Source organism: Danio rerio, chromosome 8 (genome assembly GCF_052040795.2).
Source record: "Danio rerio strain M-AB ecotype USA chromosome 8, GRCz13ab, whole genome shotgun sequence".
In the NCBI taxonomy this organism is placed as follows: Eukaryota; Metazoa; Chordata; class Actinopteri; order Cypriniformes; family Danionidae; genus Danio; species Danio rerio.
Genome location: NC_141028.1, coordinates 24,443,691 through 24,464,421, shown reverse-complemented (window position 1 = coordinate 24,464,421; position 20,731 = coordinate 24,443,691). Strand labels below are relative to the sequence as shown.

The 20,731-nt window shown below is 35.9% G+C and overlaps 1 protein-coding gene across 1 annotated transcript; it reads right to left on the bottom strand.

Annotated features, from left to right (window-relative positions):
* Positions 1–2,641: 2,641 nt before the first annotated feature.
* On the bottom strand, positions 2,642–20,301 carry zgc:153759 (the record flags this gene model as incomplete). Its single annotated transcript, NM_001123303.1, is given in 9 exon segments — positions 2,642–2,722; positions 2,758–2,815; positions 3,201–3,241; positions 3,318–3,526; positions 3,621–3,708; positions 4,304–4,459; positions 4,566–4,691; positions 8,108–8,479; positions 20,078–20,301. Coding segments are annotated over 7 exon segments (798 nt in total). The 3' UTR covers positions 2,642–2,722; positions 2,758–2,764.
* Positions 20,302–20,731: the final 430 nt, after the last annotated feature.

The window sequence follows — 20,731 nt, the reverse complement described above, 5'->3', positions numbered from 1 at the left end:
TTTAAGTGGTTGTAAACCTTTTTAAAAACTTCCAAGTTACTTTGTGTTGAACATGAAGGAAGTTTTTGAAGAAAGCTGGAAAGCTGAAAACATTGACATACATAGTAGGAAAAAACAAATACTATGGAAGTTAATGTTTGCAGGTTTTCATCTTTCTTTAAAATATAATTTTTTTGTGTTTAACTGAAGTAAGCAAGTCAGACATATTTGGAACAAGTGAAGGATGAGTCAATAATGACAGAATTTTCATTTTTGGGTGAATCTCTTTAAGAGTATACTGAAAGAAATGTCCTACTCAATGAAGCTAACTTCAGCTGCATGTGTAGCCCCATGAGTACTTATCTAGAAATCAAAACAATGATCACGTCAGTCCCATTTTAGGCCCTTTATATCATATTGGCCACAGAATGGACTACTTAGTGTTGCAATAAAATAAAAAAATTAATAAAACTATGACTTACCACACAATACAAGACAAACAGTGAATTTTCAGCTCTGCCTTTGCTGTACACAAGATGAGGTTCCAGCTTCAACACTGATCTGAGTGGGGCAGTTGTGCAGCTCTGTGAGGTTGTGACTGTTTAGCTGCAGTGCTGTGAAGAGTTCTTTATTAAAAGAAAGTACATTCTTTTAAAATCTGTACATAATAACAAAGAAAATACAATGATTTTTATATAATGATTAATTCTGAACAAAAACATTACCCTTAGTCAAGATGAATTCATATGTCAAAAGTTTCTGCATCTGAAATGAATAAAAACAGATGTGACATTAGTTAAACCCACTAAACTACTAGATACATCAGTACTGCATTAAGCAGTTGTAAAGTAATGTAAGTGTAGTCCAAAATGAGCCTTAATCTGTTTAAGATAATGATTTAAAAAAACGTTGCTTGTGTTAAAAACAATCCAGCCACTTGTAATACATATGATCAATGGTACATTTCTGAGAAGGTGCAAGGTAATCCTTGAATTTTACCATTACCATCCTGACTGACATAATATTTGAAAAGAAGACAGCTTGTTGTGCCTCTTACCACAATTTAGAGATGATAGATTCTTTATTTTATTAAATAAATTGGTAAAGGCCAAATTGTACTGGTAATAGTGTAAGATATTCATTGTGTGACATACATCAGCTTAAGTTATACTTGAGCTTTTGTTATGCTATATATATATATATATATATATATATATATATATATATATATATATATGTGTGTGTGTGTGTGTGTGTGTGTGTGTGTGTGTGTGTGTGTGTGTGTGTGTGTGTTTTAAGGCATGGAAAATAATTGTTTTTACAATAAACCTTTGGAAACACTTGATGTTCTTTAATATTGAAACAATTACGAATACATTTGTATCATTAGAGTTGCATATTGCATATTATATATAGATTTTGCACGAATTCTATTGTGGAAAACAACAATCTGGTTACACTGTTCCTTATCTTAAAATGTATATTGTTCTAATGCATGACCAACGTTATTTGTGAGAAAAATATGTTTTTAATAAATGAACTTGATGTAATTAGATAACGTCGCTAGTTTACAGTACATGCTTTATCAACAAATCGTGTTTATTTGTTTACTTTTTTCTTACCTTGTGGAAAACCGCAGTGAACCTTGGGATCGCAATGAACCTTGGGATAGCGAGCATAGACTGTAAAAAATAGATCGCCACATACAATGACCCCAACTTTAATAAATAATTTAAAATGAAAAATATCAGCTGAAAACATTTTTAAACTTTAGTACTTGAAATTTAATATTTTTTAAAAGTAAAATAATAAAGTAAATAATAAATAATATGAATGAATCAAAGTTTTATTAGGCATAGTTACCCTAAACTGGACAACCGAATATATTTTCACTCATTAAATATAAAGTAAATGATAACATATTTATAAACACCAACTAATCTCCAATAAAAATATATTATGCAGCATTAACGTAATATTTAATGTTGACAGTTGAACTCATCTGAGAACTCACCGCTGATGCAGTTTGACCAATAGCAGAGCGGCGTTAAACTCACCGTGAAGGGATGTCACGTGGGCCGAAGTTTATTCATACAGTAGTTTCGACCCTGTTTACAGACGCTTTTCATGAACAAAATAAAAATTACATATTTTTAAAATAAGAAAACTAAGATAATAGGCGTAAATCAGGTGTTAAAAATTGCGTTGACATCTATTGGTAATTATACGAGCCTCCAGCGTCTCCATATATGACGCCTCAGGCTCAGGCACAGATTCTATAGGGAATCCCTGCACGTCTAAATATGACGCTAAAGGGGTACCCTGTGCGTCAATAACTGACGCCGAGGGTTCCTGACCAAGCGTCAGTATGTGACGAGTTGGGAGTGAGAACGTGTTGAAAATACATTACTTAAGATCTGGTTAATTAATTTCTGATGATGATAAAAAAAAAACCCTGCTGTGGTTGAAAAGCAGTGTACTGAGTTCAGCAGATTTGACTGAAACGGACACAAAATCCATTAGTTTTTGTAACCGTTACATACAAAATCCAGCTTAACATTCAGCTAAATGTTTTTGTACAGATTATAACTCAAGCATTCATAAAGCAATCCATACTTTCAGTTATTTCTATAATTAAAAAAAAATAATTAAACTATTAGTATGACTTTGTAAGAGATCTTTGTTTAACAAAATATATTTTTACACCTCTTAGTTTAAAAAAAAAAACACTTTAATGTATGTTCTGTGTATTTTTAATAGAATATTACAAAGTGGATCCTGTTGTTTATAGAAATAAAGATGATGAAGTCATGAACGGAGTCACCGAGTCTGGTGTCTGTAAAAACAAAGACAATTACATTAAACTACAACACATTACATATTTATTAGAAATATATTAAAACATTTTAAATAGATTTTCCTAAATCTCTTGGCTATTTATTATCTTGGGAGTAATCTTTAAGTAATATTAATAACTTCTAATATGCAGAAGTGATGGTTTAAAAAAAGAAATTATAAATTTAAGTAAGTGGAAAAACATTCAGTTTTTTATGAGCCAAATTTTAACTTTGAATAAGATCTCAGTATGTTGGCAGGATCAAGCCAACTTAAAATGCAATCTTTATCAAACTCAGTCTGAGCTGATTCTACATCATGTGACCCGATAAAATTAAAGTTGTTTTGTTTCGTTTCCTGAAAAGCTCAGGTTTTTTTTTACTTACTGGATTAGAGGCACTCTCCTGTAGTGGCACTTGGTAATTATCTAGAACATAAAGACAAATTAACATCTCTGCAACGTCTTAAAAAGATTAGACTTTCTAAAAGTATTAAAGTATTACCTCTTCTGTGTTCTGAGTTCTGTTCCAAGTTCTGTGTTTTTTTATGTTTTAATATAAAATATATTATGATTCCAACAGTCAACAATCCAGCAATCAGCAGAACACCAACTACAGTTCCAACAATGACAGCAGCTGGAGCAGAATCCTCACATTCAACATCAGATGACACTGTTCCTGGTGTTTTTTCTTTACGTCCCTCCTTCTCACAACTGTAAATGTGGACAAGGTTATATAATCTCCAGACTTTTCGGAACACATCATTTAACCTGTAATTCACTGAACTATTTTTATAAAATTACTAACTTTGAATGTGGTCGACAGATGGTTAAAGATCCATTAGAGTAGGAGCCTTCTATGCAGTTACCACATTCTGTATTCGTAAAAGCTGTTCCTGTAAAGATATTAAATTAGACTTTCTAATGAGAGTCCATCATTAAAAATATTGCATTTTTTTAAATAGAAGCAACACAACAAAGCACAACTCTTCAAATTCAACTCTTCATCTTTACACTCAGAATGCATTCACAACACAAATTTTCTGTTGCTACAATTTTTAACTCAATGACTTTCCACTAAATATGTTAAAATTTGTGTACAATACTAAAGCATTATTACCTGCATTACTTGCACACTGTACTTTACATTACTATACAGTACATCAGACTGTGCTGTCCATTACACTGTGTCTGTTACTACATTGTTCTACATTTTACTATAACATTAAAAGACTGTTATATTACTATATTTATACTAATACTACCGATGCAACTATACTGCACTATACTCATACTGTGAATTAGATATACATGCAGTGTTTAGAGTCTTCTCGTGTTGTACTGCACAGCCTCTGATGTGAATTTACTCCCATATTATCTTTAATACGTACTGCAACAGCTGTATCAAATAATGAAGTATAATAATTAATATGCATAATATAATGTTTAACTGATTGACCATTGTAAGCAATCATAGTAATCATCACACACCTGCTTGTTTGATATATTGTCCAGGTTGACATCTAGAGTGTTCTAGTGCAAATTTACAGCCGTCTTTATTTCGCTGAATACAGTAGAATCCTGCTAGTGGCTCACAGACAGTATCTGAAGATCGTGTGCAGGTCTTCTTTACTCTCAGACCATTGGCTGTGAAAAACAAATCATATAAATATGTATTTGATTTATATGAATCATATAAATATGTGATGAACTAGATATTACTTTAAGTGTTTGTTTTGAGGAACATTCTCACCTGTGTCACAAGCAGTACAGGCGAAACAGGTGTCTAGACCATTGGGTTCGTCAGTGTATGTAAATGCCGGACATGGAACACAAGTGGTGCTGGTATCAACACTACAATGCCAGTAAACGTGGTTGCCTGCAAACATAAACATTTTTGAAAAGACATGTCATAAAAGTGTGATAGTCATGTCATGTCTTTTTCATGCGTTTATCCGGGGCTGGGTCGTGGGGGCAGCAGTCTTATGCTTTGTTCACACCAGACGCGGAAGGCGCGGATAAATTGCGCTATTTGTAATATAGACGTAAATAGCCACGTGAACATTTGAGGTTACTCGCTTCATTCACGCATCAAACCCCGCTTCATTCGCATGTCAAATTAACTTCAGAACAGACGCGGATTTGCGTAATGGGCAGGGCTTCTGTCTGCACCGTGACCCTAGCTTCATAGCCATATGGCTAACATGGATTTTATGAAGAAAATAACAGTGTTTATGCGCTTTAGGAAGGATGATAAACAGCGTTGATTTGTTTAGGGCCGTGTCTGAGTCCACTACATCCTTTTAGAGGTGCATCGAGCTCTTTAAGCTCATAGACTCCTTCAGAAACTGAACCTGGCTGATGGAGGTTTTCAGCGGTGCTTCTGACTGAGCCCAGCCCAGTTTGATGAACTTCTTACCGGTGTCTGCTGGGGGATTTCCCCTGGGACACCAACAACAGGCGATACATCACAATCACACCACAACAAGAGCAAGCTCCTGATTGGTTAACGCGGCGCGAATGTCCGCTGAAGTTCAGATTTTCGAACTTAACATGTAAATCACTCGCGCTTATCACGCAGCATTAGGAGCGATCTCTAGACTTCCCTCTCCCTAGACACTTCCTCCAGCTCCTCAAGGTGGATCCTGAGGCGTTCCCAGGCCAGCCGAGAGACATATTCTCTCCAGCAAGTCCAGGGTATTCCCCAAGGCCTTCTCCTGGTGGGACATGCCTGGAAGACCTTCCTAGGTAGGCGTCCTGGAGGCATCCAAAACAGATGCCCGAGCCACCTCAGATGACTTCTCTCAATGTAGAGGAGCAGCGACTCATCTCTATCTATAAAAGTGCGCCTGCCACCCTTTGTTTCTGAGATCTTGCCCTTTCCGTCATAACCCAAAGCTCATGACCATAGGTGAGAGTAGGAACGTAGATTGACCGATAAATCAAGAGGACTTTCCTCCAACCTGGAGATGGCAAACCACCTTTTTTCTGGTGGAGCACTATGGCCTCAGACTTAGAGGTGCTGATTCTCATCCCAGCTGTGTCACACTCTGCAGCAAACTGCACTAGTGCATGCTGAAGGTCCATGTTCAAAGAAGCCAACAGAACAACATTGTCTGCGAATAACAGTGATGAAATCCTGTTGTCCCCGAACCCGACCCCTCCAACCAAGGGTGCAATTCTGGTCTGAGAGGTGGGGGGGGACCAAATCTTAGTGACGGTGATACTGTTGTGGAATGTTGGTGATAGTTTTAGAAATGTGCAGCAATGTTGAGTAATTGTGTGCAGAAAAGCCTAAATTTGAAAATAAACCTTTTTCGACTCTCGAGGGAAAATTATAGCATGAAGTAAACTGCTATATCTAAAAAAAGTGAGGGGGAAATGTCCCCCCCCCCCCGGGAATTGCGCCACTGCTTCCATACCAAGGCTGCGCTTAGAAATTCTGTCCATAAAAATTCTGAACAGAATTGGTGATAAAGGGCAGCCCTGTCAAAGTCCAACATGCACTGGAAACAAGTCTGACTTAATGCCAGCAATGCAAACCCAACTCCTACTCTGTTTATACAGGGACGAGAAAGCCCTTTAACACTTAATCATACATCATAAGTTTGTAACAATTCTAATCGAATAAGCATATGAGCTTGCTTTTCATTTGATTACTGTCTATTAAATCAAATCACTTTTATTGTCACATCATCAGCAGCACGTGTGCTATAATGACTGAAAAGCTTAGGTGCTGGCTCCAGACAGTGCAAAACGGGTGTATCAAAGTGTAACAGCACAGAGAGTATCTTGGTTTTGGGGTTACAGTTGGTACGATAAAACAGGTATAGCAACAAATCTCCACTGCTTACTTTTTCTGTTAATTTAGTTTTTTAGTATTAATTCTGCTAATTGTGTATTCAATTCAGTAAGCTTCAAAACTGAAATCTCTTTTAATGGAAATGCTAGCACTGTGTCCATCCATAACAGCAGGTGCAGCAGACAACTGTTCAACATTATGTGAGCATAGAGAAGGAACTCACTTACTCGCAGACTGACTCACATGCACACAGGATGAGACAGTATCGTATATTCTCATTGTTTGATGGACGTGTGTGACTTAAACACTTGTGTCTTTTTCAGCACTGAACAAGTAAAATTATTTCAGCTTTTACCCCAGCAGCGTTCATTTGTCAGCCTGTGAGTTCTAGAGCAGTGGACAAATCAGAAGAACTCAGAGGTGGAACAAGTGTTGAGATTCTATTTATGGTAAAAGTTGGCATTACAACTGCAACATGGCAGAACCACTCCTGAGTCAAATACATACTTTTTGAAAGACTCCTTAGTTGTTGACAACGACAACAACAACACCCCCCCCCCCCCCCCACGCTCTTCAAAAAATTGATCCTGCACATGCCCTTTGGACAGTCTCTGCACGGGCCTGATCTCCAGTGACTGCATATCTTTACTGACTGTATCCACGAACAGAACTATATACCATTACACCAATACTGTCTGGTCTTAGGTTACAAAGCATAAATTATGACTTTTTAAAATACACTGTAAAGCATACCTGTCAACCCTCCCGTTTTTCCCGGGTTTCTCTTGTATTTTACTGTTCTATCCCGCTATCATGCCGTAAAGGTATTTTCCCGTATTTCTCCCATATTTTTTCATTGTTTCTCTCAACAGCCGAGCCTCCCTATACGCAAGCCATACCGCTTCTGTGCGTTCGCTTTGTTTAGGAATGAAAACACTTATAAATATTAAAAAGGGCACGATTCCATTTCCTTTTGATTACAGGTGCCGTCGCCCATCCAATACAATCCTCAAAACAGTCATATAATGGTGCATGACTGTCAGCTGACGTGCCCCAAAGTGATAAACAGATGCTGTTTCCCAAACAGATTCTGTGCGATTTGAAGCGGAGATAAACTGACTTTTGGGTGCGTGTTTAAACAGACATATACACATAATTAATAATAATAATAACATATAAAGATGTCGATCTTAGTGTTTATTTCCAAACACAACTAATTTTGTCTTAAATGAGCATAAAAAGTTAGGAAAGCAGTCGAATGCTTAACATTATATGTGTGCATTTTCAAAGTGACACCTCTTATTTAATGTAATAAAAAAAATTAGAGATTGATTCTCTTATTATGGTGGGCATATCCCTTATTTTCACATCCCAATGTTGACAGGTATGCTGTAAAGTTTATTAAGTTAATTACAATAAATTGTGTTTGCTTTTAAGTGAAACTCTTGTTACTGATTCATGCAGAAGCTAATATTTAACAATGAATACTGTACCTGGTGCACACATGGGGCAGCATTCTCCTTTTATCTCATATTCTGCACGAGCACATGCACTGAAACATTGCTCCAAATTCAAAGTGATAACAGCAGCAACAAATAAGAAAAGTCCAAACTTAAACATATTCAAATAAACTATAAAGCAGTTTTTAGTCTATTAGAAAGACCAGTCAAATGATTCATCACCAGACTTCATAAATTCTATGATTCTTCAACACATTAGATGAGGAACTTCTTTTTTAGATATATCAAAAATGCTGTGGTTTCTTGCAGAAAGCTGCATATTCCCTGATAGTTACAGTCGATTCAATTTCTCTGTGCAGGTTTCCTCTTGAAACAGTTGAGTATGCATTTTCTTTCTGGAAGGATCTGAAATGACAAAATTACAGTAAGTGAGTTTTATGCTAACATAAACATAAAAAGATCTAATCACTACATCACTGTCTTTTTCAATTTTCACCAAACCAAATGGCATAAATGTTCCAAGTCCAGAATGATTTGTAGAAAACAAAAAGACAGCTTCACTGGTTATGTACACTAGTTGGCTTTAAATACATAACCAGCAATAACCTTTAACAGATACCAAGAAAAGCAGTCAGCAATATTATTAGTGTGTAAAAATATTTTCCTTTTTACATTGACTAAAATGACTCTGGAAAGTACCTTAAATCCCAGAAATTAAATATTAACCTCAGGAATTGTAAACATGAAATAAAATAGGCCAGGGTTGCATTTAGTTTTGCGGTCATCTGTCTTAGGGGCTAAACTCACTTTAGGCTTTCCTACAGCGTCATTAAATAAATGTAAAACTATATTTCCCCTTACACATGTAGTCACATACTAAAATCACATGTGAAATAAGTGACACAAACATGCTTTACCTTGACCTAACCGTGCTTCACCATATTTTTATGTGATTCGCTGTAACACATGAAGCTCATGTGGTTTATTGATAAGGTTTTATTTTTCATAAGTATCACATTAGATTAGATATGATTTTTGTCCACACATGTGGAAATTCCTTGTTGGCATCACAAATTAACTTAACATAATACAACACATAAACTCAACTGCCTGCCCCATGGATTAACAACACATCGTATGGGCAGTAGAACAACAAATAAAACTGCAATTAGATGCATAAAGCATTGAAATAATATACCAATGAATGTCAGAATATGGTATATAGTAATGGCAGACGGTATAAAAGGTTTTTAAAAAAAATATTTGCTGTCACTATGGTTTGTATCATCTACCAAAAAAAGCATTTCAAATTTATAAAAAAAGAGAGTCAGTAGAGTCATGAACAATTTACAGGGCTTTCCATCTAGTCTGGTTTGTATACAGATCACAATTTGCTACTATATATACTTTGTGCCTGTTTTTATTAAAAAATAATAATAATAAAAATTTGCCTCTAAACTGTAAACCACCCTATTGGTTAAAAAAATTAAATCACAGACAGCAGCTGACGGTAGTCAACTTAATTTTCACCTCAAAATGTTGATATCAGTGTCAGAATTTGATAGTTATCATCAAATATAGTAATCTATAAAAATACATGTGACTAAGACATGTAACACATGTAAAGGGACAATTGCAATTGTATATTTGATTTATTACAATTACAATCAACAAGAAGTACATTCCACTTTCACTAGGGATGTCCCGATACAACATTTTAACTTCCGATACGATACCGATATTGCAGCCATCATTCCGATACCGATATAAATCCGATATCAGCACAAATTATGAATACTTTACTTTTACCTATTTTGTTGAGTCGAATGTATGAACGGCTAGATCAAACTAAGAACAAGTCAGCAACAGTAAGTATGGAAAAAACAACCAGTTTATTAACTATTGGTTGCATAAATGTGAACTTTTACATAAGAATATATAAAAAGAATTAAAGAATAAATAATAAGACCCTGAAAAATATCTTAATTAAATAAACAAAAATTTCACACACAGCTTTTTGATACATTTTTGATCCAGTTAAGCTGAAAAATAGCCTTCACACTGGGCAGCAGAAATAATTTATTGTTAAGTTAATAAAAATGTGCAGTATGGTTAGTACAAACATTTACATGATCAGAGCTATTTCATCTGTGTTTGTATCATAAGAAGATTATGGCTGTATCAATGTTCTCAAACATTATTAATTTTATGATAATATATATTGCACATATTATATTTAACATAAAAATACTTGCAGAGGCTAGATTGAAACACACCTTTTCTTCACAGCACTTGAAATAATGTGACTTTTAAGAATAATTTTATTTATCAAAATTCATTATATTTGCATATTTGCACAGATTCCACCCTACTGCCCACATGGGAAAATTAGACAATGTAAATAACAGCAAACTGATGTGCAAAGCTGTTTATCAGAGCACTTTATCTTTCTGGACTTTTTAAAGAAGAGTTAAACATGGAATATCTCTAATAAAATTTTCCCCAAAAGTAATACCATTCTTTCTTTTAAACTGTAATGGCCCTCAGCAACAGAATGATTTCTTATTCTTATTTGACAAAATTAAAACAACAACAATGTTTAGCATTTTACATGACACTGTACCTTATAGAGTGTTCAAGTAAAAAAATAAAATAAAGAATAATAACACCACTATTTCACTCCTACTGTCCATGTGCACCACTGACAGGTCAAATCTGCTCCCTCTCTAATCTTGGTGCTGCTAAGAGAATGAGATTAAAAGTTTGCATATAAAATATTGAAGAAACGCAGCTAAAGAAAGCAGAATCCGGGACATGTTCGGCGATTTAGAAATCTTGGCTGAATGCAATTTTTAAGTCCCAAATAAAGGACATGTCCGGGAAAAAGATAATGTATTGTAGGTTTTTTTTTGTAGGTTTTGTTCTGCTGCAGCAGCAAAGACCGCGAGTCTGTGGCGGAGACTTTTCTCACGCACACAGAACCGGGCCGCTGAGGTAAAGTCTTATGTGTGGGAAGCGCTGGTGATGAATTAGGCATCACACTGGATGAACCACTATATGCCATGACCGAATTGAGGCTCACACGATGTGCGCTACATCGCCATTATGTGCCTTATGTTGTTGGATAGAATAGCTGTAATGGAGTTTAGAGAGTATCGGACTGCTTATATCGGAGATTTTGAACACATTTTTCAACTTTCACCATGGGTTATAAGCAAATAGAAACTGTTTGGTCATGGGATGAAACACCTACACACCTATGCTGCAATGGTTTGGAATGTGTACCACAGTATTACATTTCAGACATTCGGAAATAAATATTAGCAATTCAGTGACTCATTAGAAAACAAAGCAACAATCATACAGTAATTAGAATAGTTAAGAATATAATTATATAATTAAAAATTTAAATAGTTACTAATACTAAGCTTCTTATACTCACTAGTCAGCATGTTTAAAAACAGGCAAAGTGCCATACAAAAGATCATATAAAAATACATCCAAAAGATTATAAAAGGATGGAATAAAATCCACAATAAATCCTGAGGTACCACCCAATCTTGTGAATTTGGTACAACAGGTTTTATTGTTTGCTTTGTTTGTTTGCTTTGTTTTAAGGATTATATTGCTCATTATGTACACAACAGGAGCATGTTGGCTGGAAAACTTATATTTTGTCAATATGCTTGATAGTTTGCTTCAAGTAGACTGCTATAGGCACATGTTTAATTTACTCTTGGCTTTGTATAACTTTATAACTTTGTTTTTGATATGCCAAATCACCTTCATTTGTTTAATTAATTGAAGATCTTGAAATTAAACTCATTTTGGCTCATTACAGATACATAGCATTAATAGTCAGACAATGAGAAAAAAGTAAATTTGTATATAAAAATTGTTTTATCACTGCCCTCTGAATCATCATCAAATTGAATCGGGAGGTACCTAGAGATTCCCACTCCTAGTCAAAAATAATTAAATAGGCAGCAATGAAGTAATAGAAAACTAGGCAGAATGGACAAACACAAAATAATAAAAATATCCAAAAGCATATCCCAAACACAGAGATCAATGAAGTCAGGAAAAAGTAACAACAAAAGTCACAACAAACAAGGATGCCTCAATTCTCTGATTTAATGCATCACAGTTCACACTTAGATATGCTTGACACTATTAGCAGGTTTGGCATGCTGTCCTGGTAGACAACCCTGAGTTTGGAGATAATTGAGCCCTGGGCTCCTGCCTGGTCAATAAGCATAAAAGGGGGTCCGAGATCAGGTAGGTCTGGAGAGCTCCCCCTGGTAAAGGGAGTAAAAGGAGGAGATAGGATGGAGGGGGGTGGGGGGTGGTTGGTTCTTCCAAAAAGAATATAAGGTATAGGGTGAAATCGGTCTCTTTATTGTATAAACTTGAATCAATCTGATTGGATTATTGCTGATTACGGATGAGAGGCCAGCCACAATTAATCCTAGCATGTGCTCCTCTCAAAATTAGTTTGTAAAACTTCACTTAATGAATCGTAAAGGTCCTATTATGTTGGATTTCTGTTGCAGAAAGTGTAAAAGATATTGTTCAGCGTTTATAAGAGACATGAAAGTTACCAAGAATAAACATAACTTTTTGGGTTCGGTTTATATTCATAGAGCTAATATTCAATTTCAAAGATGTAGACTTAGTTTTTTTTTCACTGTACTATAGTTTGTAAGTCTAATCCGAGCATATTTATTTTTTAATAGCTGAGCCTATAATCTGTGGAAATATTTGACAAAATAAATATACAGAACAATTTTGTAATTTTGTAATGTTTTTCAAACAGAGGTCTAACAGAATTTGTTTTCTTTATGTAACTTACATTTATCACCAAATAGATGAAGACTACTTTTTATTTTGATTGTAATTTATTTGCAGTGCTAAAATACTACTTATGTTTAAGTCTGGGGGTAAGGTAAAACAGGAATAAGCACCAAATCTCCAGTACTTTCTTTTTCTGTTTTATTTGAACAGGCAAATTGTTTTGTCACAATCAGCTACAGAACTGAAGAGCTGCAGGTGTTGTACAATTTACATCTTGTGATGTTGCAAAAGTACAAAATAAACACAATAACGAAAAATAAAACTTTAGAATTAGGGAACTGTGTATTAAACTATCAAAGATTAAGCTCAGTCCTCTCCTAAAACAACAGAAAAACAATATTTGTGTATTATATTCCAGGTTTCAGTAAGTTTCAAAACGGAAATCTCTTTTGATTAAAATGAAGCACTGTGTACATCCATAACCAGGTGCAGCTGACAACAACTGTTCAATGTCATGTGTGTAGAGAGGGGAGTCACACAGGCACACAAGGTGAGTATCATATTTAGATTGCTTGACAGATGTGCGTGACCATTATACACTCGTGTCATGCAGCAACATGCTTTTTAGATGCCTTCTAAAATGATAAAACAATTTCAACTTTGACCCACAGCAGCACTCATTTGTCATAGTGTCAGTTCTAAAGAAGTGAAAGAATCAGATAAACTCTGAGGCAGAACAAGTGTTGAGTGAGATAATAAAACAGAAACAAGCTTGTGAACTGTCAATACTTCACAATCGCCATTTGCTAGCCATGCATAAATGAGTAACCACACATGAAGTAACCATAGATAGAACAGACAGACTGGCCCACAGTCACTATTTAAATGAGAGCTCCATCTGTTGTCATGGCACATACTGTGATACAATATTATATTATTACAGTTTAAATAATTATTTTCCATAATAATAAAATTGTGAGTAGCACAATCGCCTCACAGCAAGTAGGTCGCTGGTTCGAGCTGGGTCAGTTGGAGTTTCTGTGTGGAGTTTGCATGTTCTCCCCATGTTTGCGTGGGTTTCCTCTGGGTGCTACAGTTCCCCCACAAGTCCAAACTCCAAAGACATGCGCTATAGGTGAATAAGGTAAAACTAAATTGTCAGTAGTGTATAAGTGTGTATGAATATTTCAGCTATAAGGGCATCCACTGTGTAAAACATATGCTGCATAAGTTGGCAGTTAATTTCACTGTGGCGACCCCAAATTAATAAAGAAATTATGCCAAAAAGAAAATTAATGAATGAATGAATGAATAACTGTGGTGGCTCAGTGGTTAACGCAGTACCCTCACAGCAAAAAGAATGCTGGGCACTTGCCATTTCTGCATGTTCTCCCTGTGTTTGCGAGAGTTTCCTCTAAGTACTCTGGTTTTCCCCACAGTCCAAAGACATACAGTATAGGTGAATTCATTTATTTTATTTTCTGCTTAGTCTCTTTATTAATCTGGGGTCGCCACAGCGGAATGAACTGCCAACCTATTCAGCACACGTGTTACGCAGCAGATGTCCTAATTCACACTTGTACACTACGGACAATTTTAGCTTACCCCATTCACTTATACATGTCTTTGGACTGTGGGGGACACCGGAGCACTCAGAGAAAACTCACGCGAGAACATGCAAACTCCACACAGAAATGCCAGCAACCAGCCTCAAACCAGCAACCTTCTTGCTGTGAGGCGACAGCACTACCTACTGCGCCACCACCCTTATATATTTACATTTACATTTAGTCATTTAGCAGACGCTTTTCTCCAAAGCGACTTACAAATGAGGACAAGGAAGCAATTTACACAACTATAAGAGCAACAATGAATAAGTGCTACAGGCAAGTTTCAGGTCTGTAAAGTCTAAGAAGGAAAGTATTAGTAGTATTAGTTTTTTTTTTTTTGGGTACAGTTAGTGTGATATTCAGAGAGGCAATTGCAGATTAGGAAGTGTAGTGGAGACTAAATAGTTGAGTTTTTAGTCGTTTCTTGAAAATAGCGAGTGACTCTGCTGTTCTGATGCAGTTAGGGAGCTCATTCCACCAACTGGGCAGATTGAGCGTGAGCGTGAGCGATAGTGATTTCTTCCCTCTTTGGGATGGAACCACGAGGCGACGTTCATTCACAGAACGCAAGTTTCTGGAGGGCACATAGATCTGCAGAAGTGAGAGCAGATAAGAAGGAGCAACGCCAGAAGTCACTTTGTAGGCAAACATCAGAGCTTTGAATTTGATGCGAGCAGCAACTGGCAGCCAGTGCAAACGGACTAGCAGCGGAGTGACATGTGCTCGTTTAGGTTCATTGAAGACCACTCGTGCTGCTGCGTTCTGGAGCAGTTGAAGAGGCTTGATAGAGTTAGCTGGAAGCCCAGCTAGTAGAGAGTTGCAGTAATCCAGTTTGGAGAGAACAAGAGCTTGAACAAGGAGTTGAGCTGCATGTTCAGATAAGAAGGGTCGGATCTTTCTGATGTTATAGAGTGCGAATCTGCACGATCGAGCATATTATATTCATTATTTTAAATTATATTTTGTTGATTAATACTTAAATGTAAAAAATGTTACTAAATATACTTAAAAAGATTTTCTTTTTACTTGCAATATGTCTGGTGCAAGGTTTAATATGTGTTAGTTGAGAATGTTATTCCCCTTTAAGGGGGGCGCACCGGAAAGCAAGAGGAAAAAAGGGAAGGGAAAGAAAAAGTTTGGGGTTGCAATGCTGTTGTAATGATGTTTGTGAATACTATTCATTATATGCTCCAGATTATAGGAAAAAGAAACAAATTATCACCCAGGTAACCCGTGTTTATTATGATACGTTGAAGAGACTGGTGTGTAAACAGTAAGAAATAAGGGTTCACTAAGGAGGTAAAACTGGGATTGTACCAGACACAAACATTACTCCAGTTATTTTTCAATTAAATAAAATTGTATTTATATTTACTGTATTTTTATTAAATTGATGCAGCTCCAGTGATCATAAGAGATGTCAATACAAACTTTAAAAAAATGTATTTCAATTAATAATGTTCAAATTATTTAAAACTTTTGACAAGTTGCATATAAATACTTCTTTACAACATCTGGAATGCAATAATGTATTTTGTTTATCCTGACACCATTTGACCAGAAACAGATGTCCTAATATCATCGTATTGTAATTAAGACGATTAGATTTACAAATTGCACACAGGCAAAAAACCTAATAGTCCAAGACTAGGGAGTTTTTGTAACATTTTTTTTTTTACATTTCTCTCGATGTCTTAGAGATCCTGTAATCCAGTGTTCAAAATGTGATTCAAACTACAGTAGTTACAAGTATCTGCTATTAAATGGCATAATTACTATGTTTCAAACAGGAGAAGTGAAATGTTACAAATCACTCCTTAGTCAGGGTTAGTTGCAAAACACCCTGGGGTGAGATGTGACATTATAATTTCTAACATTATGATGAGAATTGTGACAAAAATGGATTTAACAGTTGTTTTTATTCAAAAATGAGTTTTTAGTGTAATTCCAGTGTAATTAGTGTGTCTTCATGTTACAAATCCAAATAAAATGTGCAAACTGCATCAGTTTCAACAATTGGAGCACTATTTGTGTGTACAGCTACATCAGTCCACAGAGAATAGGGGTCTATTCTTGGTACCTCACTTAAACAATCTCAAACAATTTGGCAGATCGCGGATGTTTTAATCTTGATAACTGATCTCTGGCTAACTTAATTGTTCATTTTTTTTAAGTATCTGTTGTAAATATTACTCAAAGTAGGAGTAAAAAGTAGCCCTTTTAAAAGTACTCATGAGTAGTGAGTATTATGTTGTGAAAAGCTGACGTGTTTACATGTAATTTGTGGATGTGTGTAAACGTAACACAACGTCATAGGAAGTTAATATTAGGTTAGATTTAGGTTGTGATGTCAAGTGGCCAAAACTCAATGTCTAGCCAGCGTCTAAGGATAACATTATTTTGATGTCTAATAACAACGTTAAATGACATTGATATTTGGTTGATTTTAGGTTGTGTTAGAAAGTGACCAAAATCCAACGTCGAGCCAACATCTTAAACCAACATCATATTGATGCCAAATACTGATATTTATTCATCAGGTATGGCGACCAAAATCCAACATCTGATAGACATCATAGTGGTAACGTTCACAGAACTTCAAGCTGTGACATCATTAGACGTTGATATTTGGTTAGTTTTTGGTTGGACATTGACGTTGGTCTGACATTGAGTTCTGACGTCAACCCGATTTTTTTATCTTTTAATTCCAGTTTAATTCACCTTTATTTGTATAGCGCTTTTACAATGTAAATTGTGTCAAAGCAGCTTTACATAGAAGATCATAGTAAATACCAAACAAAATGCAACGTCCCCACGACATTGGGGTACAACTTCAATCTGACATCATGTTGATATCTTGTGCTTGCTGGGTGTTTAAGGCCATTTCGGTCCCCATACAGTAAACATCTGTCATTTTCTCATCAGTGACATGCATCTAAACAGTCTCTGGGTCAATTTAAAAATTTTGGACATCTTCTTGGATACTTTTATTGCTTCCAAACAGTTTGCTGCATTTATAAATCGCCCGTGTCTTGAGGAAGTTCATTTTGAGGTGATTTACCTTCTATGTGTGATTTGATTGGACGGTAATTAAAGAACTGATTCTTCTAATCCCCATAGACAAGAAAAAATAAAGTAGTGACTGTAGGTTGAAAGAAAGTAGTGGAGTAAAAGTACAGATACTACACAAAAAATGTACTCAAGTGAGAGTAAAAGTACACATTTTTAAAACTACTCAGTAAATTACAATTCCTGAGAAAAAGTTATTAATTACAGTAATTTGAGTATTTGTAATTAGTTACTTTAGACCACTGTCTGGTATTACGCTGTAAAAAGCTAATGCATTTACATGTAATTTGTGGATGTGTGTAAACGTAATATTCTGTAGTGCATTTAGTTATTGCCCAGCAGGCACACACCATCATAATTTTACAGTTTTTTCTCAGTCGCTTGGTGAATTTCTCACAACACTATTTACATTTGCACAACAGTTAATGCATTTCTTAAAACAATTAGTACAAACTGCAAAACCTAGTTGATAACCTGCAAAAGCATGTCACTTGCTGAAAATGGGTAGCTCTTTCCTCAAAAGCAAGTATTCGTGTCAATGAAAGTGTCAGTGTCACCAAGATGAAAAGTCCTGACACCATTGTTTATGAACAAGATTGTCCTCTTTTGCAATTTTACAGTTTTTCTCAGTCGCTTTGGTGCATTTCTCACAACACTATTTACATTTACACAACAGGTAATGCATTTCTCAAAACAATTAGTCATTTGTGCACATCATAGTAGCAGTTTCTCATTTTTTCCAACTAATTGCAAATGCTTTCGGACCTGCAGCACCGCTCATTTGTCATACTGTCAGTTCCAGAGAAGTGGAACAATGAGATAACTCTGAGGCACGACTAGTGTTTCTGTTTACGGGATAGGAAGTTGGCATGACCACAGCATCATTGCAAAACCATGTTTGAGATTACACAACCTAATCTTGTATTGATGAAATATGCCTGCTCCCCAGCTGGTTTGAGCTTTTGCGCTACCAGACCTGTCACTATGCTGTTACAACAAGTTCCTTTTCCTTCTGCTTAGTCCCTTATTTATCAGGGGTTACTACAGCGTAATGAACTGCCAACTATTCCAGCATATGTTTTTCGCAGTGGATACCCTTCCGGCTGCAATTCAGTACTGGAAAACACCCATATACTTTCGCATTTACACACACACTTATACCCCACGACCAATTTCGTTTACCCAATTCTGCCTGAATTCTGCATCTGTATACTGCATGTCTTTGTACTGTGGGGGAAACCAGAGCACCCAGAGGGAACCCACACATACACAAGGAGAACATGCAAACTCTACACAGAAATGTCAACCGGCCCAGCCGGGACTTAAACTAGTGACCTCTGAACCATCCTGCCACCTTATAATAACAATTCTTAGATAAATTTTGAAGAACGAAACTATAAATTATGTCAAATCATCAATAGGCAAATTGAGCTAAATGAGTAATCCACGTACAAAGAACAAACCCCAGGTCAAACACTGAACCCGATGTACTTTGACTTTGAGGTTTCTTTTTTCATACTGAAATTAAAACATAAACAGGCCTACAGTTAAATTTGCATGGAGTTATAGTGACATTTCACTGATGTTACAAGTAACCAAGCGTTTTGATGGTACAAATTACCCAAAGTCTTGTAGCCATGAATTTTCTTACAGCTATCAGCTGTATATCTTACAGCTATCAGCTATAACATTAGCACCATGCTTTAAACATATCTACACAGACACACAATTGACATAATTTTACTACAAATCAGGCATTGTTAAACAAAAAATAAATGAAGTAAAAGATATTATACTGTTATTATTCTTCTTAGCTCAAATGGAGTTTTTCTCTAACTTCAGCTTTGTCTGCAAAAGGACTCTATTTTTTTATGTAGAATAAGGACTGTGAGGATTTGTGAGGTGAATCAACTGATTTGTTCAAGTCTCTGATTGCAGAGATTCAAATTTTTACAGAACCTGCGTTACAACCTATCCCCAGCTCCACCCTGAGGTTGGAATGCTTTCTAAAGGCAAAAGGACAACCTTATAAAATTCATTTAACGAGATAGAATTGTCTGGAGCACCTTAATTACTGTTGGGCACTGTTGGCACTTAAAACTGAAATATTATTATTCAATTATGACAAACAAGAGAGAGAGAGAAAGAGAGAGAAAGAGAGAGAGAGAGAGAGAGAGAGAGAGAGAGAGAGAGAGAGAGAGAAAGAGAGAGAGAGAGAGAGAGAGATATGATTTTTCCTTTTTTTATTGAGTTACTTGGACTAAGTTACGTTAGGAGGGGGTTAACCTCGAAATGAATGTTGGAGCAGTTAGTCTCCCCTGAAATTGCCCTGATATCTCTAGGGACAGAGCAGTAGAGGTTAATACACTTTACATTAGGCTATTAGTTTGTACACTAGGCTAATGCTTAAAACAGCTGCTTCAGAATTAAATTTGATTAATTTGAATTAATTTAAATTTGAAATTTGATTCGAATTGATTACAGTCAAATACAGTCACGACAGACAGACAGAACGTAGAAACTGTCTCACCGTCTGAAGGTTGTAAACAATGTCAAATTCCAGATTCCTCAATTCCGCTTCTGTGTTTCCATATGTTTCCAGGATCCTTTTATAATGAATTTTGAATCACCGACTGAAAAAAAAACTGAAAAAAAGTTTCAAAAATCGATTTAAACAGCAGGCATAATGCAATCCCTTATGGCTGTCGGAGTACTTTCGATTTCGCAACATAGTCTGTAGAACCAGGATATGAATAACGTGACTCAAAAAGTGAAAAAAAAACTTCACAGCAGATACAAAGTATTCCATTGTTATTAATATGCTGGTCATGAGCTTTAATCTGTCAGATTTGCGTAAGCTTTACTTTAATTACGCTTCAACTCTTTAACCAGTTGAGTTCTCCCTTTGACATAAACCTGAGTCCATCAACTAAAAGGGATAGTACATGAAAATTAAAACTAGAACCTAAAGTTCGTTGACGAACTTTGATGTTGGCTTGAGAAAGCCAACGTGACTGCGCCGGGGACTCAAAGGCAGTTGGCAGGAAGCACAGCGGTTGATAAGTGGTTGCTAGGCGGTTGCTAAGGTGTAGCTAAGGCATTCCTAGGTAGTTGCTAGGGTGTTCTGAGTTGTTTCTAGGCTGTTGCTAGGGTCCACTGGACTGTTAATCGGAAGGCCTCATTT